General features: G+C 41.9%; 1 protein-coding gene across 1 annotated transcript in view; it reads right to left on the bottom strand.

Moving 5' to 3' along the window:
* C3H11orf65 (chromosome 3 C11orf65 homolog) overlaps positions 1 to 24226 on the bottom strand; it is a 127380-nt gene that overhangs the window by 43794 nt on the left and 59360 nt on the right. Inside the window, exon 6 of the mRNA XM_053705059.1 lies at positions 2343 to 2476. Within this exon, the coding sequence (XP_053561034.1) occupies positions 2343 to 2476 (134 nt within the window). The remainder of the gene's footprint in view (positions 1 to 2342; positions 2477 to 24226) is intronic.

Genomic DNA, 24226 nt, shown 5'->3' with positions numbered 1-24226 from the left:
ATAATGTATAGATATTGTAGTACTGGCATCAGGGTTCGTTGTAACTGCTTTAGATATTGTAGAGATACTATTTCCTTGCTGTAAAGATGTTTAAACAATGTTTCTTTAACAAAAAGTGTCTTGTTGCAAATTGTATACATTTTGGATGTTTAAAGAGTAATGTATTCTGTGCAGCAGGTGGCGCTCAAGTATAGAATGTATTGGCGCCAAGCTAACCAGTTTAAAAGGATCACCTCTGAGTATTGTTTGTATAGCATGATTAAGTGACAACAGTCACGAAACGTTGCTCTTTCTTTTGTCAATAAAGACACTTTTTAAGCAAGCTGTGCTGTGGACATTTTCGTGTTTAATATTGTCACAGTGGAATTGGGCAGATTTCCACAGTCGTCACAAGCACATTATTTGCCTGGCAGCTGTTCTACATGTTGTTGAGGACTGGATTAGTCCAGGGATCTGCACTGCCGCAAAACCTCCCAAACTTTGAGGACATAACTTCATTAAAATACAAACCCTTTCTGAGGGTAACAGGTCCCACCCGGCCCCTGATTGTCTGTCCTCTCACCCTTTAGTGTGGAAAGACATTTATATTAAAGGACTTCCCCTCCAGGGTCTTCTGCTGTAGAGCAGTTACAGCAGCTGCAGGTCTGAAAGTAAAAGAAAAAACAGAGTAACCAACCCTGTTTTTCTATATAAGGGGTAGCATAAATATTAGAAATAAAGCAAGGACCACCTCGCCGCTTTCTAACTGCTAAAAGCCACCATTACTCTTACTAAAGAGATTGACATGAACACAGCAGAACCCCAATCCTTGCTTGCATGGAAAAGTACCCATTAAAGGATTATATATCTTGAGACACCATTTTCGCACATCCTCCATTGACAGAGGCAAAGAGAATGACTCTTCCTGCTGGCCAGGAGTTGAATATAACAAATAATGTGGAATCCAGCACCAAAAAAACAACCAGGAGAACTGCAGAGAGCTACTACCTTTCTCTCAAAACATGAAGCATAAAAAACAGAGCGACTCCAGATCATGTGATCACATGATTAAGGGGCATTGGCCCAGAAACGTCATGGTTATTTTTTTTGATCTTGTCCTGGATATTTCAACACAATAAAGAGTTTTGCATCATTGGAGACCCTCTGTTTTTTATGCAGGAGTTCAATATCCCACTAGTAATTGGAATGACGTTGTGGACTCTCCATGCCATAGGAGAGAAAAACAAATCCCATAAAATTATCATATTGGCAGACTGTCTGCCAGTACCTAAGATGGGGGTGAGGGAGGGAAGAGAACTGTTTGGGAGGGATCAGGGGGTGGGAGGGTAATCTCTAAACTAAAGCTAAAATTAACTTTACAAGCTACCTGATTAACCCCTTCAATGCTGGGAATTTCAGACGTGTGGTGCGCAGCTGCAATTAGCAGCCTTCTAATTACCAAAAGGCAATGGCAAAGCCATATATGCCTGCTATTTCAAAACAAAAGGGATCCCAGAGACGCTTAACAGCCATTTGTGTCATGATTGCACAAGCAGTATGTAAATAAGTTCAGTGAGAATCCTAAAGTTTGTCAAAAGTTAACTTTTTTTATATGATCATATTTGGCGGCAAAATTGTGACATGAAATATGCCAAAATGGGCCTAGATTAATAGCTACTTAAAAACAATATATCATTTTGACAGGTAAATAAAAAAAACAAGGCTCTATTTCTATTTAAAGTGAATGTCAATTTTGATACTAAAGTGCCCGGTTTTTAAAAATTAGATTAAAAACAGGGGCACTTTAATTCATCAAAATTTACATTTCACTTGTGCTGTGAAAAAAAACTTACCTTTTAATCTTGACAGCAGCTCCAGCTTCCTCCGGTCGTTGCAAGCCATTTCTGACATCAGAAATGATGGATAGGTCATTCTCCAATCACGGCTTCCCCCTCGGGGGAATCCGTATCTGATTTAGCCGGATTCCTCATTTTAGAGCCAGGAAAAGGCTTTGCGACGGGTGGAGGAAGCTGGAGCGGCTGTCAAGATTAAAAGGTAAGTTTTTTTTTTCACAACAGGAGTGAAATGTAAATTTTTATGAATTAAAGTGCCCCTGTTTATAATCAAAGTTTTAAAAACCGGGCACTTTAGCATCAACATTGACATTCACTTTAAATGGAGTGATAACAAAAATGCTACAAATTCTCCGGTATTTTGAGCAAGTTCTTCTCTGAAAGTCCCGTTAGTGAAGCTGTTAATGTGGGGAAAGTATTGCAAGTTCTACACTGAGCACAGTGCGGAGGACAATCTCTTTTTCTGATTCTATATATTTATTTTTTTATAATTTCTCATCTTCAACTTACATCTTTTTCATCCAGTCAACTTTCCTTAGCTTTTGTCTTCTTTCCACATCCTGTTTCCGTTGCATTCTGGTGTGGTGAAATGTTATTCTCTTTCTATTACCAGTAGTAGTTATTTGATCTGTGCTGCTATAGGCCTGAAAAGGACACAGAACCTATGTTAAAGGATTACTTTCTGTTATAATGTTTAAGCTAAACAACTAACATATTAAAGTTAATAAACATTAATTAAAACCTACTGACCTATATTTTCTCCAAAACGAAGTTTCATAACGTTCTAAAAGTTATATCTTTTATTCGCCGATGATGTCACGTTATCCTGCCCACTATTTTCAGCACTGCGTGTTCAAAATACTTAAACCAATAACTTTGTGTTTAAAGCGCCATTTTGAAACCTAGGTATTGTAAACGGATTGGTACAGAGCAAAGGATACCCACGGAGTGGGTTTGGAAAACAATTACATTTGCAGACAAGATTTCTGATATACGGTAGAGATATGTTAATGAAATGCTATTGATAAAAAGCGTATTTGGGGTAGTTAGTTAGTAACAGGCATAGAAAATATTTACTTACAGTGGCCCTTTAACAGGACTGACAACATCAATCTGGCATAACTAGTGGTCTAGCAAAATTAAAGAAGGCACTTTACAAGTCATATTACAGATAATGTTTTACGTGTCTCCTCCACCTACGATACTGCAATTACATTAACTAACCGAGCCTACAGCCTTAAAGGGACAGTAAACTCAAAAAAATCTTGCATGATTTAAATAGGGCATGTAATTTTAAACAACTTTCCAATTTACTTTTATTAAAAATTTTGCTTTGTTCTCTTGGTATTCTTATTTGAAAGCTAAATCTAGGCGGTTCATGTGCTAATTTCTTAGACCTTGAAGACTGCCTCTAATCTGAAAGCATTTTGACAGTTTTTCACCACTAGAGGGCGTTAGTTCATGTGTTTCATATAGATAACATTGAGCTCAGGCACGTGAAGCTCCTAGGAGTCAGCACTGATTGGCTAAAAATGCAAGTCTGTCAAAAGAACTGAAATAAGGGGACAGTTTGCAGAGGCATAGATACAAGGTAATCACAGAGGTAAAAAGTGTATTTATATAACTGTGTTGGTTATGCAAAATTGGGGAATGGGTAATAAAAGGATTATCTACCTTTTTAAACAACAAAAATTCTGCTGTTTACTGTCCCTTTAATGTCGTCTTTAACTCCAGACTTTTCTTCAAAAACATTTACAACTCACTTAAAGGGACATGAAACCCAAAAATTTTCTTTCATGATTCAGATAGAGAATATAATTTTAAACAACTTTCCAATTTACTTCTATTATTTAATTTGCTTCCTTCTCTTATCATTTGCTGAAAGGTTTATCTAGGCAAGTTCATGAGCAGCAGAGAATCTAGGTTCTAGCTGTTGATTGGTGGCTGCATAAATATATTTAATGTGATTGGCTCACTCATGTGTTCAGTTAGAAACTAGTAGTGCATTGCTGCTCCTTCAACAAATTGTACCAAGAGAATGAAACACATTAGATAATAGAAGTAAATTAGAAAGCTGTTTAAAATTGTATTCTCTATCTGAATTATGAAAGAAACTAATCCTAAAGCCAGTGTACACGGAACATTTTTTTGCAGTACAGCGGTCCCACCCCTTGCTCTCTCTCTATCCCCCCTCTCTTTCTTGCTCTCTCCCACCCCTCTCTTTGGCGCTCTCTCCCCCTCTCTTTGGCGCTCTCTCCCCCACTCTTTGGCGCTCTCTCCCCCCACTCTTTGGCGCTCTCTCCCCTCACTCTTTGGAGCTCTCCCCCCCCCCACTCTTTGGCGCTCTCTCCCCCCACTCTTTGGCGCTCTCTCCCCCCACTCTTTGGCGCTCTCTCCCCCCCACTCTTTGGCGCTCTCTCCCCCATCTCTTTTGCGCACTCTCCCCCTCTCTTTTGCGCACTCTCCCCCTCTCTTTTGCGCACTCTCCCCCTCTCTTTTGCGCACTCTCCCCCCTCTCTTTTGCGCACTCTCCCCCTCTCTTTTGCACACTCTGCCCCCTCTCTTTTGTGCACTCTCCCCCCTCTTTTTTGTGCCCTCTCCTCCCTCTCTTTTGCTGTCTCTCTCCCCCCTCTCTTTTGCTGTCTCTCTCCATCCTCTATTTTGCTGTCTCTCTCCCTCCTCTCTTTTGCTGTCTCTCTCCCTCCTCTCTTTTGCTGTCTCTCTCCCTCTCTTTTGCTGTCTCTCTCCCTCCTCTCTTTTGTGCACTCTCCCCCCCTCTCTTTTGCGCACTTCCCCCCTCTATTTTGCGCACTCCCCCCCTCTCTTTTGCTGTCTCTCTCCCCCTCTCTTTTGCTGTCTCTCTCCCCCCTCTCTTTTGCTGTCTCTCTCCCCCCTGTCTTTTGCTGTCTCTCTCCCCCCTCTCTTTTGCTGTCTCTCTCCCCCCTCTCTTTTGCTGTCTCTCTCCCTCTCTCTTTTACTGTCTGTCTCCCTCCTCTATTTTGCTGTCTCTCTCCCTCTCTCTTTTGCTGTCTCTCTCCCTCTCTCTTTTGCTGTCTCTCTCCCCCCCTCTCTTTTGCTGTCTCTCTCCCCCCTCTCTTTTGCTGTCTCTCTCCCCCCCTCTCTTTTGCTGTCTCTCTCCCCCCTCTCTTTTGCTGTCTCTCTCCCTCTCTCTTTTACTGTCTGTCTCCCTCCTCTATTTTGCTGTCTCTCTCCCTCTCTCTTTTGCTGTCTCTCTCCCTCTCTCTTTTGCTGTCTCTCTCCCTCTCTCTTTTGCTGTCTCTCTCCCTCCTCTCTTTTGCTGTGTCTCTCCTCCCTCTCTTTTGCGCTGTGTCTCCCCTCCCTCTCTTTTGCGCTCTCTCCCCCCCTCTCTTTTGTGCACTCTCCCTCCTCTCTTGCGCGCTCTCCCCCCCCCCTCTCTTTTGTGCTCTCTCCCCCTCTCTTTTTTTTTCTCTTAACTACTGAACTTTCCACTTCTACAGCCAGTTCTTGTGTGTGACGTATAGCGCAGTGTTGTGCTCTTTTATTTACTTTTTAAAGCCTCGCACCTTTCTTCCTCGCGCAAACCCTGCACAGCTGGGGCGCGATCCGATAAAGATCGTAGTTTGCGGCGCAAGCGAGGGAACCCCCGCCGCCCGTAGTTTCAGCTCGCAACTCGAGCTATCCTATATACGGCGCCATCAGAGGCTAAAGTGCCGTAAGTCTCACAAACCAGCGATGTCCAGAAATCTGCGTAAGTACAAATTTCTGGAGTCGCCAGTGACTTACGGCACTTTAGAAACTGCCGGCGCCTACAAAACCTGACTAAGTTATAAAATCACCCGTACTGTCTAACACGCCTCCCAAACATAGCCCGACACGTCTAACCCTCTATCCCCCCTCACTATCCCACTCTTTGGCGCTCTCTCCCCCCACTCTTTGGCGCTCTCTCCCCCCACTCTTTGGCGCTCTCTCCCCCCACTCTTTGGCGCTCTCTCCCCCATCTCTTTTGCGCACTCTCCCCCTCTCTTTTGCGCACTCTCCCCCTCTCTTTTGCGCACTCTCCCCCCTCTCTTTTGCGCACTCTCCCCCCTCTCTTTTGCGCACTCTCCCCCTCTCTTTTGCACACTCTGCCCCCTCTCTTTTGTGCACTCTCCCCCCTCTTTTTTGTGCCCTCTCCTCCCTCTCTTTTGCTGTCTCTCTCCCCCCTCTCTTTTGCTGTCTCTCTCCATCCTCTATTTTGCTGTCTCTCTCCCTCCTCTCTTTTGCTGTCTCTCTCCCTCCTCTCTTTTGCTGTCTCTCTCCCTCTCTTTTGCTGTCTCTCTCCCTCCTCTCTTTTGTGCACTCTCCCCCCCTCTCTTTTGCGCACTTCCCCCCTCTATTTTGCGCACTCCCCCCCCTCTCTTTTGCTGTCTCTCTCCCCCTCTCTTTTGCTGTCTCTCTCCCCCCTCTCTTTTGCTGTCTCTCTCCCCCCTGTCTTTTGCTGTCTCTCTCCCCCCTCTCTTTTGCTGTCTCTCTCCCCCCTCTCTTTTGCTGTCTCTCTCCCTCTCTCTTTTACTGTCTGTCTCCCTCCTCTATTTTGCTGTCTCTCTCCCTCTCTCTTTTGCTGTCTCTCTCCCTCTCTCTTTTGCTGTCTCTCTCCCCCCTCTCTTTTGCTGTCTCTCTCCCCCCTCTCTTTTGCTGTCTCTCTCCCCCCTCTCTTTTGCTGTCTCTCTCCCCCCTCTCTTTTGCTGTCTCTCTCCCTCTCTCTTTTACTGTCTGTCTCCCTCCTCTATTTTGCTGTCTCTCTCCCTCTCTCTTTTGCTGTCTCTCTCCCTCTCTCTTTTGCTGTCTCTCTCCCTCTCTCTTTTGCTGTCTCTCTCCCTCCTCTCTTTTGCTGTGTCTCTCCTCCCTCTCTTTTGCGCTGTGTCTCCCCTCCCTCTCTTTTGCGCTCTCTCCCCCCCTCTCTTTTGTGCACTCTCCCTCCTCTCTTGCGCGCTCTCCCCCCCCTCTCTTTTGTGCTCTCTCCCCCTCTCTTTTTTTTTCTCTTAACTACTGAACTTTCCACTTCTACAGCCAGTTCTTGTGTGTGACGTATAGCGCAGTGTTGTGCTCTTTTATTTACTTTTTAAAGCCTCGCACCTTTCTTCCTCGCGCAAACCCTGCACAGCTGGGGCGCGATCCGATAAAGATCGTAGTTTGCGGCGCAAGCGAGGGAACCCCCGCCGCCCGTAGTTTCAGCTCGCAACTCGAGCTATCCTATATACGGCGCCATCAGAGGCTAAAGTGCCGTAAGTCTCACAAACCAGCGATGTCCAGAAATCTGCGTAAGTACAAATTTCTGGAGTCGCCAGTGACTTACGGCACTTTAGAAACTGCCGGCGCCTACAAAACCTGACTAAGTTATAAAATCACCCGTACTGTCTAACACGCCTCCCAAACATAGCCCGACACGTCTAACCCTCTATCCCCCCTCACTATCCTAACAATAAAAAATGTATTAACCCCTAAACCGCCGCTCCCGGACCCCGCCGCCACGTAATAAAGTTATTAACCCCTAAACCGACGCTCCCGGACCCCGCTGCCAGCTATATTAAATCTATAACCCCCTAATGTGAGCCCCTACCCCGCCGCCATCTACCTTACCTACCCCCTAAAGTGAGCCCCTTACACCGCCGCCATCTACCTTACCTACCCCCTAAAGTGAGCCCCTTACACCGCCGCCATCTACCTTACCTACCCCCTAAAGTGAGCCCCTTACACCGCCGCCATCTAACTTACCTACCCCCTAAAGCGAGCCCCTTACACCGCCGCCATCTACCTTACCTACCCCCTAAAGTGAGCACCTACCCCGCCGCCATCTACCTTACCTACCCCCTAAAGTGAGCCCCTTACACCGCCGCCAGCTATATTAACTATATTAACCCTAATTATATTAGGGTTAATATAGTTATTATATTATATATATTAACTATATTAACCCTAATTATATTAGGGTTAATATCGTTATTATATTATATATATATATTAATTATAATAACCCTATCTAACTCTAATATCCCTAACTAAATTCTTATTAAAATACATCTAATTGATATTAATATTATTAATTAAAATATTCCTATTTAAATCTAAATACTTACCTATAAAATAAACACTAAGATAGCTACAATGTAATTAATAATTACATTGTAGCTATTTTAGGGTTTATATTTATTTTACAGGTAACTTGGTATTTATTTTAACTAGGTACAATAGCTATTAAATAGTTAATAACTATTTAATAGCTACCTAGTTAAAATAATTACCAATTTACCTGTAAAATAAATCCTAACCTAAGTTACAAATACATCTACACTATCAATAAATTAAATAAACTACAAATATCTAAACTAAAATACAATAAAATAAACTAAACTAAATTACAAAAAAAAAAAAACACTAAATTACAAAAAATAAAAAAAAGATTACAAGATTTTTAAGCTAATTACACCTATTCTAAGCCCCCTAATAAAATAATAAGGCCCCCCAAAATAAAAAAAAATCCCTACCCTATTCTATATTTAAAAAGTTCACAGCTCTTTTACCTTACCAGCCCTAAAAAAGGGCCTTTTGCGGGGCATGCCCCAAAGAAAACAGTTCTTTTGCCTGTAAAAAAAAAACACAATACCACCCCCCAACATTACAACCCACCACCCACATACCCCTATTCTAAACCCACCCAAACCCCCCTTAAAAAAACCTAACACTACCCCCCTGAAGATCTCCCTACCTTGTCTTCACCCAGCCGGGCAGAACTCTTCATCCGATCCGAGGCGATGTCCAATCAAGCAGCAGAGAAGTCTTCTTCCATCCGGGCGATGTCTTCAATCAAGCGGCAGTGAAGTCTTCTTCCATCCGGGCGATGTCTTCAATCAAGCGGCAGTGAAGTCTTCTTCCATCCGGCAATGTCTTCAATCAAGCGACAGTGAAGTCTTCTTCCATCCGGCGATGTCTTCAAGCAAAGCGGCATCTTCAATCTTCTTTCTTCGCTCCTCCGCCGCGGAGCATCCATCCGGCACGAAGACTAAACGAGGAATGAGGTACCTTTAAATGACGTCATCCAAGATGGCGTCCGTCGAATTCCGATTGGCTGATAGGATTCTATCAGCCAATCGGAATTAAGGTAAAAAAATCTGATTGGCTGATTGAATCAGCCAATCGGATTCAAGTTGAATCCGATTGGCTGATTGGTTCAGCCAATCGGATTGAACTTGAATCTGACATCGCCGGATGGAAGAAGACTTCACTGCCGCTTGATTGAAGACATCGCCGGATGGAAGAAGACTTCACTGCCCCCCTGAAGATCTCCCTACCTTGTCTTCACCCAGCCGGGCAGAACTCTTCATCCGATCCGAGGCGATGTCCAATCAAGCAGCAGAGAAGTCTTCTTCCATCCAGAACTGCTTGTGCAATGCCGCCCCCTGCAGATTTGCGGCCAATTATGGCCGCTAGCAGCGGATGTCAATCAGCCCGATCGTATAGAATCGGGCGGATTGAAGACCACAGCCTCAGAGGCAGCGGATCAGTTATGGAGCAGCGGTCTTTAGACCGCTGCTTCATAACTGCTGTTTCCGTTGAGCCTGAAGGCTTGTGCAGAAACAGGGGCATCAAGCTCCATTCAGAGCTTGATAATTCGGCCCCTAAATGTAAAAGTGTAATATTACAGGCAAGAGACAAAAAGAAAACGCCCTCTGGAAGCGTTTAAAAGGTTAGCAATATAAAAAGGGCTTGTCCCTGCGCTCAAAAGCAGAATATTGAAGGATCTATGAACTAGAATAACTGAATAGCTAATTCTATATAAAAAATGTGTACAAAGTTATATAAAATGAATAAACGGAGTAACTAACAATACTAGCAATGTGCACAATTGATATGGTTTAATAACACAATATATACATATTTAATACATATAAACATTTAAATAAATAACCACCGGTGGCTAAAAGTGCTAAAAATGATAGACAAATAGTAATTCTCAAATGAAACTCATATAGAGCTATATTGGTTGATAGCTTCGTAGACTGAAAAAGTCCCAAAAAAGGCAAGTGTGGCAAACTCAGGTAAAATCTGGAAAATATCAAAGTGGAATGCTGGAAAGTGATCAATGATCTTCAGTATGCTGTTTACCCTCGATCGCTACTTATGCAGCTGACAGCTAAAAAACATGCAGATTTGTAAGTGGGTTAAATAATTCTTGTTATCCCCAAGCAGCTTGGTACAATTATAAGACGAAAACTGTCCGATTACCTTGCAATCCTGGCGTTGTATCTCTCTAGCATGCTTTAATCAGGGGCTTTTGCTTCTCTCTGGTCAGTGACGATCACGTGACCAGTATCCTCCAATAGCCGTGTTGTATCTTTGAGCTGTATCAATTGTGGTAAAGTTTAAATTAGTTTAATAGAAAAGTCCATCTTCCAGATGAAGTATACAGAGCGCTCTGTTTCCAAACTATAATCATAAGCAGTGTTTCAAGTACTACGCATTTACGCTTTTCAGCCGTTCAAGGCCTTTATCAGATAGGACATACATATACATATCTGCATGTTTTTTGAGCAGTCAGCTGCATAAGTAGCGATCGAGGGTAAACAGCATACTGAAGATCATTGATCACTTTCCAGAGTTTCATTTGAGAATTACTATTTGCCTAGCATTTTTAGCATGGTTAGCCACCGGTGGTTATTTATTAAAATGTTTATATGTATTAAATATGTATATATTGTGTTATTAAACCATATTAATTAAGCACATTGCTAGTAATGTTAGTTACTTAGTTTATTAATTGTATACATTTTTATACATTTTGTACACATTTTTTATATATAATTAGCTATTCAGCTATTCTAGTTCATAGAAGCCTCATTCTTAAAAGCCCGAGATGCAGCAACTGATCTGGTAGAATGGGCAGTAATGTCCTTCCTCCAAGTAAGTCTTATGAATCAAAAACTTTAACCAAGGGGGGGCGGAGTTAGCCCTGCATCTGAGCGGTCACACTCCACATGAGCTCCGGCTATATTTCATAGATTTTTACTTCTCAGACCGCTCAGGGCAGGTAACTACATACTGCATGAGAGCAGTTCAGGAGGCAGAACACCTAAGTCAGCTAAGAAGCTACAGGAGACAAGTGCAGTGCTATATTTAACGGCTTTTATTCACAGAGGACTGCACAGTGAATATACTGCAGACGCCATTTTGTGGGGTGGACCATGCTGGCATACCCTTTCTGAAAACAACCGTTAGTATTTGGGACTCTGTAACCCCTGCACGATACATAGAAACCCTTCACACACAGTAATTGCTGATCGGCTGGCAGCCTTTGAGCGGCAGATGGACAGATGCTTTAAAAATGTATTGCTCTCTTTACACCCGGAGACCGCCAGTGTTACTATTGCCTCAGAGACAGTGGAGACTGGGAGACACATCCAGATCGGTACGTCAGACCCCCAGGACCTTACTCAGTCAGATACCGACACCGCTTCTATTAAACTAGAGACTGATCAGGGATCTTTGCTAAGCAAGACACCACCGCTTACGCCGTCACAATTTACCGCAGTACAGCAGCTGACACCCGTACATCCGGGAGAGAGGCCTCACTATGATATCCGGTATTCTATGCGGGCCAGACACCGACAGTTGCACAAGCTCTGGTATATACCAGATCCCACTATAGTCCTCAGACTCACCGTCTATTACAGACCCTCCTCTAGAGTGTTGTGGAAGAAGGAAGGCAGGAAATACAGCACATACAAGAACAGGCTGCAGCGTCTATACGATCCCAACCAACGGCTCCAGACCGCTCTCCCGGGTTGTGACAGCGATACCACAAGTCTGCCACTTTCCATACCCTCTGTGTTCATGGCCCTCAGACTTGGGATAGGGTAAATATGGCAGCTCCCTCCTCATATACTCCTCCATGGCCAGTTTAACACATGCTAAGAAGAGGAGACTTACTTTGTAAGACTGTTTGATTATATTCTCCACCAGTTTGGACTGTTGAAATATTATGACATACAGAGCTGAATCTATTCCAATGTTTGTTTAAAGAGAGTTGTATTGTGACACCTAGGTATACTTATAGCTTTATCTTCACACAGTATTATCATAATGCTACGTTGCTTATCACACTCATATCCATTACTTCATATGCTCCCCAATAGAGGATCACACTACAAAGGATTTTCTTCCGATCATAAATAGTATGTTTACAGTCCTACTGTACATCATGGTTATCAACTATTGCTATTCATGTTGTCCTTGAGGTAAAAGATATACACTTTTCAGACATGATTCTCACACACTCTCCTAATAAAAAGGAGTAAAATTGATATAGTACATGTTGGAGCACTGTGAAAATTAAGACATCACTTACTTCGGTACATATAAGAAGCACCTTTTTCCTCTTCTCAGCTATTTTAGCCTCAACCCCTAGACATAATTAATAGCGCTATTATGATTATTAAGTGTACCAAAACTTCTCTACCTACCCACCCCATGAGACAACCCCACATGGCTCTTCTACTAAAATTGTATCTCCCTAAATCAATACCTTCCTGACACCCCCTCAGCTCCAGATAACACACGCCTCCAACAAGAGCCCATCTCCCCCCTCCAATTCCTTCTCTTCTTTTCCCCCTTTTTTCTCACTTTCCCCCCCCCCCCCCACCTCTCATCTCTTTTAAGCAGCTTTACTCAGCTGATCTCCCCCATCTTCCTGTCCTAAATACTTGGCCCAAAAGTGGCCTCTTCAAAAGCCAATTTCCTCTACCACTGACCATAAGCTCTTTGGGGTTCAAAAGTAACTCCCCCTTTTCATAGAGGAACACATTACAGAAAATAACATAAAATGGAGGTTTATGATAGATGCCTGCACAGATTTACTGTAATGTATTTGTATTATTCAATATTTCTTTTTTCTTTTATATGTTAATCATTCAGTTATTCTTATTGCATGGCATTTTATTTACACTGTATTCTCTACAACCTCAATAAAAAATATTGATTAAAAAAAAAAAAAAAACTTTAACCAAGAAGCCAAAGAAACAGCAGTAGCTTTCAAACCTTACCTAGAACCAGAATAAACAAACTAGAGATTTATGTTTAAAATCCTTAGTAGCTGACAAATAGAATTTCAGAGCTCTTACCACATCCAAATTATGAAAAAACAGAATTTATGCTTACCTGATGAATTACTTTCTCTTACGGTGTATCCAGTCCACGGATTAAACCTTACTTGGGGGATATTCTCATTCCCTACAGGAAGTGGCAAAGAGAGCACACAGCAGAGCTGTCCATATAGCTCCCCCTCAGGCTCCGCCCCCCCCAGTCATTCGACTGACGGTTAGGAGAAAAAGGAGAAACTAGGGTGCAGTGGTGACTGTAGTTTTACAAAGATAAATTTGAACCTGACTTAATTGCCAGGGCGGGCCGTGGACTGGATACACCGTAAGAGAAAGTAATTTATCAGGTAAGCATAAATTCTGTTTTCTCTTACTTGGTGTATCCAGTCCACGGATTCATCCTTACTTGTGGGATACCAATACCAAAGCTTTAGGACACGGATGAAGGGAGGAAACAAGTCAGGTAACCTAAACGGAAGGCACCACTGTTTGCAAAACCTTTCTCCCAAAAATAGCCTCAGAAGAAGCAAAATTTGTAAAATTTGGCAAAAGTATGCAGTGAAGACCAAGTCGCTGCCTTACAAATCTGTTCAACAGAAGCCTCATTCTTGAAGGCCCATGTGGAAGCCACAGCTCTGGTGGAATGAGCTGTAATTCGTTCAGGAGGCTGCTGCCCAGCAGTCTCATAAGCTAATCGGATAATGCTTTTCAGCCAGAAGGAAAGAGAGGTAGCAGTCGCTTTCTGACCTCTCCTCTTACCAGAATAGACAACAAACAAGGATGATGTTTGTCTGAAATCTTTAGTTGCTTTTAAATAGAATTTTAAAGCCCGAACCACATCAAGATTGTGCAAAAGTCGTTCCTTCTTAGAAACTGGATTAGGACACAGAGAAGGAACAATGATTTACTGGTTAATATTCTTATTAGAAACAACTTTCGGAAGAAAACCAGGTTTAGTACGCAAAACAACCTTATCTGCATGAAACACCAGATAGGGTGAATTACACTGCAAAGCAGACAATTCTGAAACTCTCCGAGCAGAAGAGATAGCTACCAAAAACAAAACCTTCCAAGATAATAACTTAATATCTATGGAATGTAAAGGTTCAAACGGAACCCCTTGAAGAACTGAAAGAACTAAATTAAGACTCCATGGAGGAGCCACAGGTTTATAGACAGGCTTGATTCTAACTAAAGCCTGTGCAAACGCCTGAACATCTGGTACTGCTGCCAGCCGCTTGTGTAACAGGATAGACAGAGCAGATATCTGTCCCTTTAAGGAACTAGCTGACAATCCTTTCTTCAATCCTTCTTGGAGAAAAGACAAAATCCTGGGAATCCTAACTTTACTCCACGAGTAACCCTTGGATTCACACCAACAAAGATATTTCCGCCATATCTTATGGTAAATTTTCCTGGTGACAGGTTTTCTGGCCTGGATCAGAGTATCAATAACTGATTCAGAGAACCCACGTCTAGCTAGAATTAAGCGTTCAATCTCCAAGCAGTCAGTTGCAGAGAAACTAGATTTGGATGCTTGAATGGACCCTGTATTAGAAGATCCTGCCTCAATGGCAGCTTCCATGGTGGAACAGATGACATGTCCACTAGGTCTGCATACCAAGTCCTGCGTGGCCACGCAGGCGCTATCAAAATTACCGAAGCCTTCTCCTGTTTGATTCTGGCTACCAGCCGAGGGAGAAGGGGAAACGGTGGAAAGACATAAGCTAGACTGAAGGACAAGGCACTACTAGAGCATCTATCAATGCCGCCTTGGGGTCCCAGGACCTCGATCCGTAAAGAGGAAGTTTGGTGTTCTGACGGGACGCCATCAGATCCAATTCCGGAATGCCCCATAGCTGGGTCAACTGAGCAAAAACCTCCAGGTGGAGTTCCCACTCCCCCGGGTGAAAAGTCTGACGACTCAGAAAATCCGCCTCCCAGTTGTCTACTCCTGGGATGTGAATTGCTGAGATATGGCAGGAGTGATCCTCCGCCCATTTGATGATCTTGGTTACTTCCTTCATCGCTAGGGAACTCTTTGTTCCTCCCTGATGATTGATGTATGCTACAGTCGTGATGTTGCCCGACTGAAATCTGATGAATTTGGCCTCCGCTAGTTGAGGCCATGCCTGGAGCGTGTTGAATATCGCTCTCAGTTCCAAAATGTTTATCGGGAGAAGAGATTCTTCCAGAGACCATAGGCCCTGAGCTTTCAGGGAGTCCCAGTCCGCACCCCAGCCTAACAGACTGGCATCGGTCGTGACAATGATCCACTCCGGTCTGCGGAAGCACATTACCTGAGACAGGTGATCCTGAGACAACCACCAGAGAAGAGAATCCCTGGTTTTCTGGTCCAGTTGTATTTGAGGAGACAAATCTGCATAATCCCCATTCCACTGTTTGAGCATGCACAGTTGCAGTGGTCTGAGATGGATTCGGGAAAAAGGGACCACGTCCATTGCCGCGACCATTAATCCGATTACCTCCATGCACTGAGCTACAGAAGGCCGAGGAATGGAATGAAGAACTCGGCAAGTAGTTAAAAGCTTCAACTTCCTGACCTCCGTCAGAAATATTTTCATTTCTACCGAGTCTATTAGTGTTCCCAGGAAGGGAACCCTTGTGAGCGGGGACAGAGAACTTTTTTCGACATTCACCTTCCACCCGTAAGACCTTAGAAAGGCCAGAACAATGTCCGTATGAGCCTTGGCTCTGTGAAAAGACGACGCCTGTATTTAGATGTCGTCTAGGTAAGGTGCTGCTGCAATGCCCCGCGGTCTTAGTACCGCTAGGAGGGACCCTAGCACCTTTGTAAAAATTCTGGGAGCAGTGGCCAACCCGAAAGGAAGGGCCACGAACTGGTAATGCTTGTCCAGAAAAGCGAACCTTAGGAACTGATGGTGATCTTTGTGGATGGGAATATGTAGGTACGCATCCTTTAGATCCACGGTAGTCATATATTGACCTTCCTGGATCATCGGCAAAATTGTCCGAATGGTTTCCATTTTGAATGATGGAACTCTGAGGAATTTGTTTAGAATTTTTAGATCCAGGATTGGCCTGAAAGTTCCTTCTTTTTTGGGAACTACAAACAGGTTTGAGTAAAAACCCAGTCCTTGTTCTGTAATTGGAACTGGGTGTATCACTCTCATCTTTAGTAGATCTTCTACACAGCGTAAGAACGCCTGTTTCTTTGTCTGGACTGAAGACAAACGAGAAATGTGGAACCTTCCCCTTGGAGGAGAATCCTTGAATTCTAGAAGATACCCCTGAGCAACAATTTCTAATGCCCAAGGATCTGGAACATCTCTTGCCCAAGCCTGAGCAAAGAGAGAAAGTCTGCCAACTACTAGATCCGGTCCCGGATCGGGGGCTACCCCTTCATGCTGTCTTGGTAGCAGCCGCAGGCTTCTTGGCCTGTTTACCCTTGTTCCAGCCCTGCAAGGGTTTCCAGGTTGCTTTGGGCTGTGAAGCGTTACCCTCTTGCTTTGCGGCAGCAGAGGTTGAAGCAGGTCCGCTCCTGAAGTTGCAAAAGGAGCGAAAATTAGCCTTGTTTTTGGCCTTAAACGGACTATCCTGTGGAAGGGCATGGCCCTTTCCCCCAGTGTTATCCGCGATAATTTCTTTCAATTCGGGACCGAAAAGGGTCTTTCCCTTGAAAGGAATATTTAGCAACTTTGTTTTGGACGACACGTCAGCCAACCATGATTTGAGCCAAAGCGCTCTTCGTGCCATAATGGCAAAACCAGAATTTTTCGCCGCTAACTTAGCTAATTGGAAAGCGGCATCTGTGATAAAAGAATTAGCCAGCCTTAGAGCATGAATTCTATCCATGACTTCGTCATACGAAGTCTCCCTCTGGAGCGACTCCTCCAGCGTCTCAAACCAAAAAGCCGCTGCAGTAGTTACAGGAATAATGCAGGCAATTGGTTGAAGAAGGAAACCTTGCTGAACAAATATTTTCTTCAGTAAACCTTCCAATTTTTTATCCATAGGATCTTTGAAAGCACAACTGTCTTCTATTGGAATGGTTGTGCGCTTGGCAAGTGTTGAAACTGCTCCCTCTACCTTAGGGACCATCTGCCACACATCCCGCCTGGGGTCAGTTATAGGGAACATTTTCTTAAAGATAGGAGGGGGAACAAAAGGTACGCCTGGTCTCTCCCACTCCCTAGTCACAATGTCCGCCACCCTCTTCGGGATCGGAAACGCATCAGTGTATACAGGGACTTCTAGAAACTTGTCCATTTTGCACAATTTTTCTGGGACCACCATGGGGTCGCAATCATCCAGCGTAGCTAAAACCTCCTTAAGCAGTACGCGGAGGTGTTCCAGCTTAAATTTAAACGCTAAGGAATCTGATTCTGCCCGCTGAGAAACCTTTCCTGTGTCAGAAATTTCTCCTTCGGACAGCCCGTCCCTCACTGCCACTTCAGAGTGTTGTGAGGGTACAACGGATAAATCATCTAAAGCTTCTGATTGCTCATCCTCTGTTCTTAAAACTGAGCTATCATGCTTCTTAGGAAAAACTGGCAGTTTGGATAGAAATGCCACAAGGGAATTATCCATGACTGCTGCTAATTGTTGTAATGTAATAGGGCCCAATGCGCTAGAGGTACTAGGCATCGCTTGCGCGGGCGTAACTGGTGTCGACACATGGGGAGAGGAAGGAGGACTATCCTCGTTACCTTCCGTCAAAGAATCATCTTGGGCTACATTTTTAAGTGTCACTGCATGCTCTTTAAAATGTTTAGATACCTTAGAGCACTTTAAACACAAATGTAAAGGGGGTACCGCCATGGCTATTAAACACATAGAACAGGGTCTATCTGTAGGCTCAGACATGTTAAACAGACTTAGACAGCACTCAAATACAGTAAAATACAATTTTTGAAAAAACGGTACTGTGCCTTTAAATAATAAAAAGCGCACACTTTTTTACTAAACCTCAAAAAAAGTCCAATCTTTATGAAATTTTCACCATATGATCCTAATGCTTTGAAATGATTGCACAGTAAATTAACCCCTTACTGCCCAAACCGGAGCAAATTAAAGCAGGCCACCGGTTTAACAAACTACAGCACCATGCCACAGCCTCTGCTGTGGCCCTACCTTCCTTGGGGATTAGTTTTGAACGAAAATAAGCCTCTCTGAAGTCCTCCAGCAATCTCTGGACTCTACACGTGAAGCTGCATGAAGCTGTCTGCCAAATGAACTGCGCAACTGAGGTGCAAAATTTAGGCCCCCTCCCTCTTCACTCCGGAGTTGTGGGGCCTTCCCAAGCCAAAATAGGTGTCAAGATATGCCATGCGGAATAAAACCCCAAAAAAGTGTTCCAAATGTAATACACACTTGTACAAATATCAGATTATTGTAATAAAATAATCGATTTCCCCTTAACAGTGTCCACCAGCGTTTTAAGCCCTTTTAACTTAGCCATCCTTCTATACTAAGTCTCAGAATATGGCTTACCTTCCCCACATGGGGATTCTTGTCAGTCTTCTAGCATTACCAAGTCTTGACTAGAAAAAAAGTGACTGAGCATACCTTATAGCAGTTAAGCCTGCAAACTGTTCCCCCCAACTGAAGTTCTCCGGTACTCAACAGTCCTGTGTGGGAACAGCAATGGATTTTAGTTACAACATGCTAAAATCGTTTTCCTCTCAGCAGAAATCTTCATCACTTTCTGCCACAGAGTAAATAGTACAAACCGGCACTATTTTAAAATAACAAACTCTTGATTGAAGAAATAAAAACTACAAATCTAACACCACATTCACTTTACCCTCCCGTGGAGATGCTACTTGTTAGAGCGGCAAAGAGAATGACTGGGGGGGCGGAGCCTGAGGGGGAGCTATATGGACAGCTCTGCTGTGTGCTCTCTTTGCCACTTCCTGTAGGGAATGAGAATATCCCACAAGTAAGGATGAATCCGTGGACTGGATACACCAAGTAAGAGAAAGTCTTGTTAGAATTTTTAGGATTAGGACAAAAAGAAGGAACAATCTCTTGATTAATATTGTCAGAAGAAACCACTTTAGGCCAAAAATATTCAATCTTAGTCCTCAAAACAGCCTTATCCTGATTAAAAAACAAGATATGGAGGGTGAGGAAAAAGCAATTCAGAAACTCTTCTAGCAAAAGAATGTCCAAATTATGCTAAAGACGGAACCTGCAAAACCCTTAAAACCAAATTAAGGTTCCAAGGAGGATAAATTGGCTTAATCTTAATTTTATATATATATATAGATATAGATATATATATATATATATATATATATATATACACACACACATATGTGGTTTGTATTGTTATGCTCCCAGAGTGTATTGGACATTGAGAAACATGTACATTAAGATTATGTAGTGTTAAATAAACTTTTTATTGAAAAATTAAGGTGTTATAGTAATTTGTAAGAAAATCGCGATTAAATCGCAATCACGTTTTTTTTATTGTTTTTTTTTTAAATCACAATTTTTCCCCCCATATCGCCCAGCCCTAATACGTATAAATATATAGACATATATAGAAGTGCATTGCAGGACTTTGCAGTCAGGTAGATGAAACCATGAAAAATATTTTTTAAGCAATATTCATTAATCAAGTGTTTAACTATGTATGTACTGTAAATATTTTACATTCCAATGTTCTTCACATAGGGGAATATGTTTTAAGTATTTTTAAATAGGTATTCCTATATTTATCTGTATAATCATCTATATATACATATATATGCACAGATAAATATTTTGCAAAAAAACACACATATATATATATATATATATATATATATATATTTAAGAATAAATGGAACATATTCTGCTATATGAAGAACATTTGAATGTGAAATATTCAGATTTCATGTCATGGTTAACGGACTTGAGAAAATGTGATCGGGTTTGTGCAACGGTGAGAAAAATATATTAATGCAATCACAATATTGTAGCTATGTCTTTTTCATGTTAGCACACAATGGAAAACTTTTTACTTTCAATTTGTAATACGCGTGGTATACGACGTTTGCAAAAAGCCAAAGTCAAGCACAGTTAGCATAAATATCACTCCATTTGTAATCTAGCCCTAAACGAATAAATTACTTATTGAAATACAAAGAGAATAACAAAATGATATTCACATTAAAAATGATAAATCACATTAAAAATCTTAAAATTGTTCTGCAAAAATAATTTTTATGGAAAAATTTAAATTCGTATTGAAATTAAACAGGAAAAAACTTACTAAACAATATTAGGTACTGGCAGACAGTCTGCCAAGTAAGAAGTTTAGGGCTTCTTTTTTTTATTTATTAATTAATTTTAATAATTCTATTAATATTTTTTATTTTCTGCAGTGTAGGATCACCCATTACACTCCCACCTTTCTGATCCCCCACAAACAGCTCTCTAACCGTCCCCCCTCCCAATGACATGCGCCATCTTAGGTACGGGCAGCTATCTGCCCATTTTATACCTATTTTTTAATTCTTTTTTAAATGTATATAATTTTTTTGTAGCGTAGCATCCCCCGCCACCTCCCCACAATAATTATTTAGGGGCCCCCACCCCATCCCAAACTTTTTTTCTGTAGTGCAGCCTTCTATTACTCGCTCTTCTTTTAAAATACATTTTCTTTAGTGTAGAGCTCGTTCCACTCCCTCCCCATGTCTCACCCCTCTACTGCTGGGTTATCCACCTGCCTTCCCTCCCACACCTCCCGCCGGCACCAATGAATATCATTACATGGCTGTAACAATCTGTCAGTCTGCCTTCATATGGAAAAGGAACAACGATCGTACTCCGTTACCATATGAAGGCAGATGCTGGAAGCACAGGAATAGCAGCTCTTGGCTGTCACTTACCAACCGAGACTGCTTGGGATTCCAGTAGTATGGATGTAGATCTAGGTTATACAGTACAATGGGCTATCTACCGTATAATGTAGATTTAAGTCTAAATAGGTTAAGGGGTTAATACACACACTAGAAATTATAATAAAACGACACTGTAGCTGCGCAAAAAAAACACAGTACGAGAGTAATAAGTACGAAATTCTAAAATTCAAAGCATATTGTAAAACAAGTTTCCCTGCCTCTGTTAGTGGCCTAAATTGGGGTGTTCTATAATTCTCTAAATATGTTCCTCCTGCATATCTCACGGTTTTATTTTGCAAAATGAAAGTAGTAAGATTATTTACAAATAGGCAAAACACTTATTACCCTAATAGAAAAACGCAATCAAAATATATATGATACAACAAAAACAGGGTTATCTGATTTATATTGGCTGCAGTGTAGTATTTAATTTTTATAGCTTGCCCCCCTGCTAACCCTACTCTCCTCAGCAAACGTTCCCTTTCCAGTTAACTCCATTACTTTCTACAGGAGGAATCTTGCCACTCGCACCTTTTTTTTAGAAAATTCACTGAGGGCAGCCCATGTGAGTGCAGGCAAGGATTTTGTCATGTCTGATACAAATAATGTTATATAATCAGGCTCTATAAGTGGCCTTTATTATTGTAAGGTCTTGTGTGGTGTATTCACTATTATATATTGTGTTTTGATAAGTCAGACAATGTGAGGTTTGTTAATCTGTTGTTATTTTGAAGCTATCTTTCTCTATAATTATTTTGCCTACAACTTACCCTTTTCCTGTAGACATCATAGAAAAACCTTACTGCTACAACTTACTTTAAAACATGATATCTGTGTATAGAGGCATAACAAGACCTCATTGGGCCCCAGGTAAAAGGATGTTGAGGGGCCCACATTTCCCCATTGCCTATGAGCTAATAAAAAAACATAATTTATGCTTACCTGATAAATTTATTTCTCTTGTGGTGTATCCAGTCCACGGATCATCCATTACTTCTGGGATATTCTCCTTCCCAACAGGAAGTTGCAAGAGGATCACCCACAGCAGAGCTGCTATATAGCTCCTCCCCTAACTGCCATATCCAGTCATTCGACCGAAACTAGCCGAGAAAGGAGAAACCATAGGGTGCAGTGGTGACTGTAGTTTAAAATTTAGACCTGCCTTAAAAGGACAGGGCGGGCCGTGGACTGGATACACCACAAGAGAAATAAATTTATCAGGTAAGCATAAATTATGTTTTCTCTTGTTAGGTGTATCCAGTCCACGGATCATTAATTACTTGTGGGATACCAATACCAAAGCTAAAGTACACAGATGAAGGGAGGGACAAGGCAGGTACTTAAACGGAAGGGACCACTGCCTGTAGAACCTTTCTCCCAAAAATAGCCTCCGAAGAAGCAAAAGTATCAAATTTGTAAAATTTTGAAAAGGTATGAAGCGAAGACCAAGTCGCCGCTTTGCAAATCTGTTCAACAGAAGCCTAATTTCTTTCATGTAATTAGCAAGAGTCCATGAGCTAGTGACGTATGGGATATACATTCCTACCAGGAGGGGCAAAGTTTCCCAAACCTCAAAATGCCTATAAATACACCCCTCACCACACCCACAATTCAGTTTTACAAACTTTGCCTCCGATGGAGGTGGTGAAGTAAGTTTGTGCTAGATTCTACGTTGATATGCGCTCCGCAGCAAGTTGGAGCCCGGTTTTCCTCTCAGCGTGCAGTGAATGTCAGAGGGATGTGAGGAGAGTATTGCCTATTTGAATGCAGTGATCTCCTTCTAAGGGGTTTATTTCATAGGTTCTCTGTTATCGGTCGTAGAGATTCATCTCTTACCTCCCTTTTCAGATCGACGATATACTCTTATATATACCATTACCTCTGCTGATTCTCGTTTCAGTACTGGTTTGGCTATCTGCTATATGTAGATGAGTGTCCTGGGGTAAGTAAGTCTTATTTTCTGTGACACTCCAAGCTATGGTTGGGCACTTTGTTTATAAAGTTCTAAATATATGTATTCAAACATTTATTTGCCTTGACTCAGAATGTTCAACTTTCCTTATTTTCAGACAGTCAGTTTCATATTTGGGATAATGCATTTTGATTTGACCATTTTTTCTTACCTTAAAATTTGACTTTTTCCCTGTGGGCTGTTAGGCTCGCGGGGGCTGAAAATGCTTCATTTTATTGCGTCATTCTTGGCGCGGACTTTTTTGGCGCAAAAATTCTATTTCCGTTTCCGGCGTCATACGTGTCGCCGGAAGTTGCGTCATTCTTTGACGTTATTTCGCGCCAAAAATGTCGGCGTTCCGGATGTGGCGTCATTTTTGGCGCCAAAAAGCATTTAGGCGCCAAATAATGTGGGCGTCTTATTTGGCGCGAAAAAATATGGGCGTCACTTTTGTCTCCACATTATTTAAGTCTCATTTTTTATTGCTTCTGGTTGCTAGAAGCTTGTTCTTTGGCATTCTTTCCCATTCCTGAAACTGTCATTTAAGGAATTTGATCAATTTTGCTTTATATGTTGTTTTTTCTCTTACATATTGCAAGATGTCTCACGTTGCATCTGAGCCAGAAGATACTACAGGAAAATCGCTGTCAAGTGCTGAATCTACCAAAGCTAAGTGTATCTGCTGTAAACTTTTGGTAGCTATTTCTCCAGCTGTTGTTTGTATTGATTGTCATGACAAACTTGTTAAAGCAGATAATATTTCCTTTAGTAAAGTACCATTGCCTGTTGCAGTTCCCTCAACATCTAAGGTGCAGAATGTTCCTGATAATATAAGAGATTTTGTTTCTGAATCCATAAAGAAGGCTATGTCTGTTATTTCTCCTTCTAGTAAACGTAAAAAATCTTTTAAAACTTCTCTCCCTACAGATGAATTTTTAAATGAACATCATCATTCTGATTCTGATGACTCCTCTGGTTCAGAGGATTCTGTCTCTGAGGTTGATGCTGATAAATCTTCATATTTATTTAAAATGGAATTTATTCGTTCTTTACTTAAAGAAGTTCTAATTGCTTTAGAAATAGAGGATTCTGGTCCTCTTGATACTAATTCTAAACGTTTAGATAAGGTATTTAAAGCTCCTGTGGTTATTCCAGAAGTTTTTCCTGTTCCTAATGCTATTTCTGCAGTAATTTCCAAAGAATGGGATAATTTGGGTAATTCATTTACTCCTTCTAAACGTTTTAAGCAATTATATCCTGTGCCGTCTGACAGATTAGAATTTTGGGACAAGATCCCTAAAGTTGATGGGGCTATTTCTACCCTTGCTAAACGTACTACTATTCCTACGTCAGATGGTACTTCGTTTAAGGATCCTCTAGATAGGAAAATTGAGTCCTTTCTAAGAAAAGCTTAACTGTGTTCAGGTAATCTTCTTAGACCTGCTATATCTTTGGCTG

This window comes from Bombina bombina, chromosome 3 (genome assembly GCF_027579735.1).
Source record: "Bombina bombina isolate aBomBom1 chromosome 3, aBomBom1.pri, whole genome shotgun sequence".
Lineage (NCBI taxonomy): Eukaryota > Metazoa > Chordata > Amphibia > Anura > Bombinatoridae > Bombina > Bombina bombina.
Note: the sequence above shows the minus strand (reverse complement) of the source record. Positions and strands in the feature narration are given on the sequence as shown.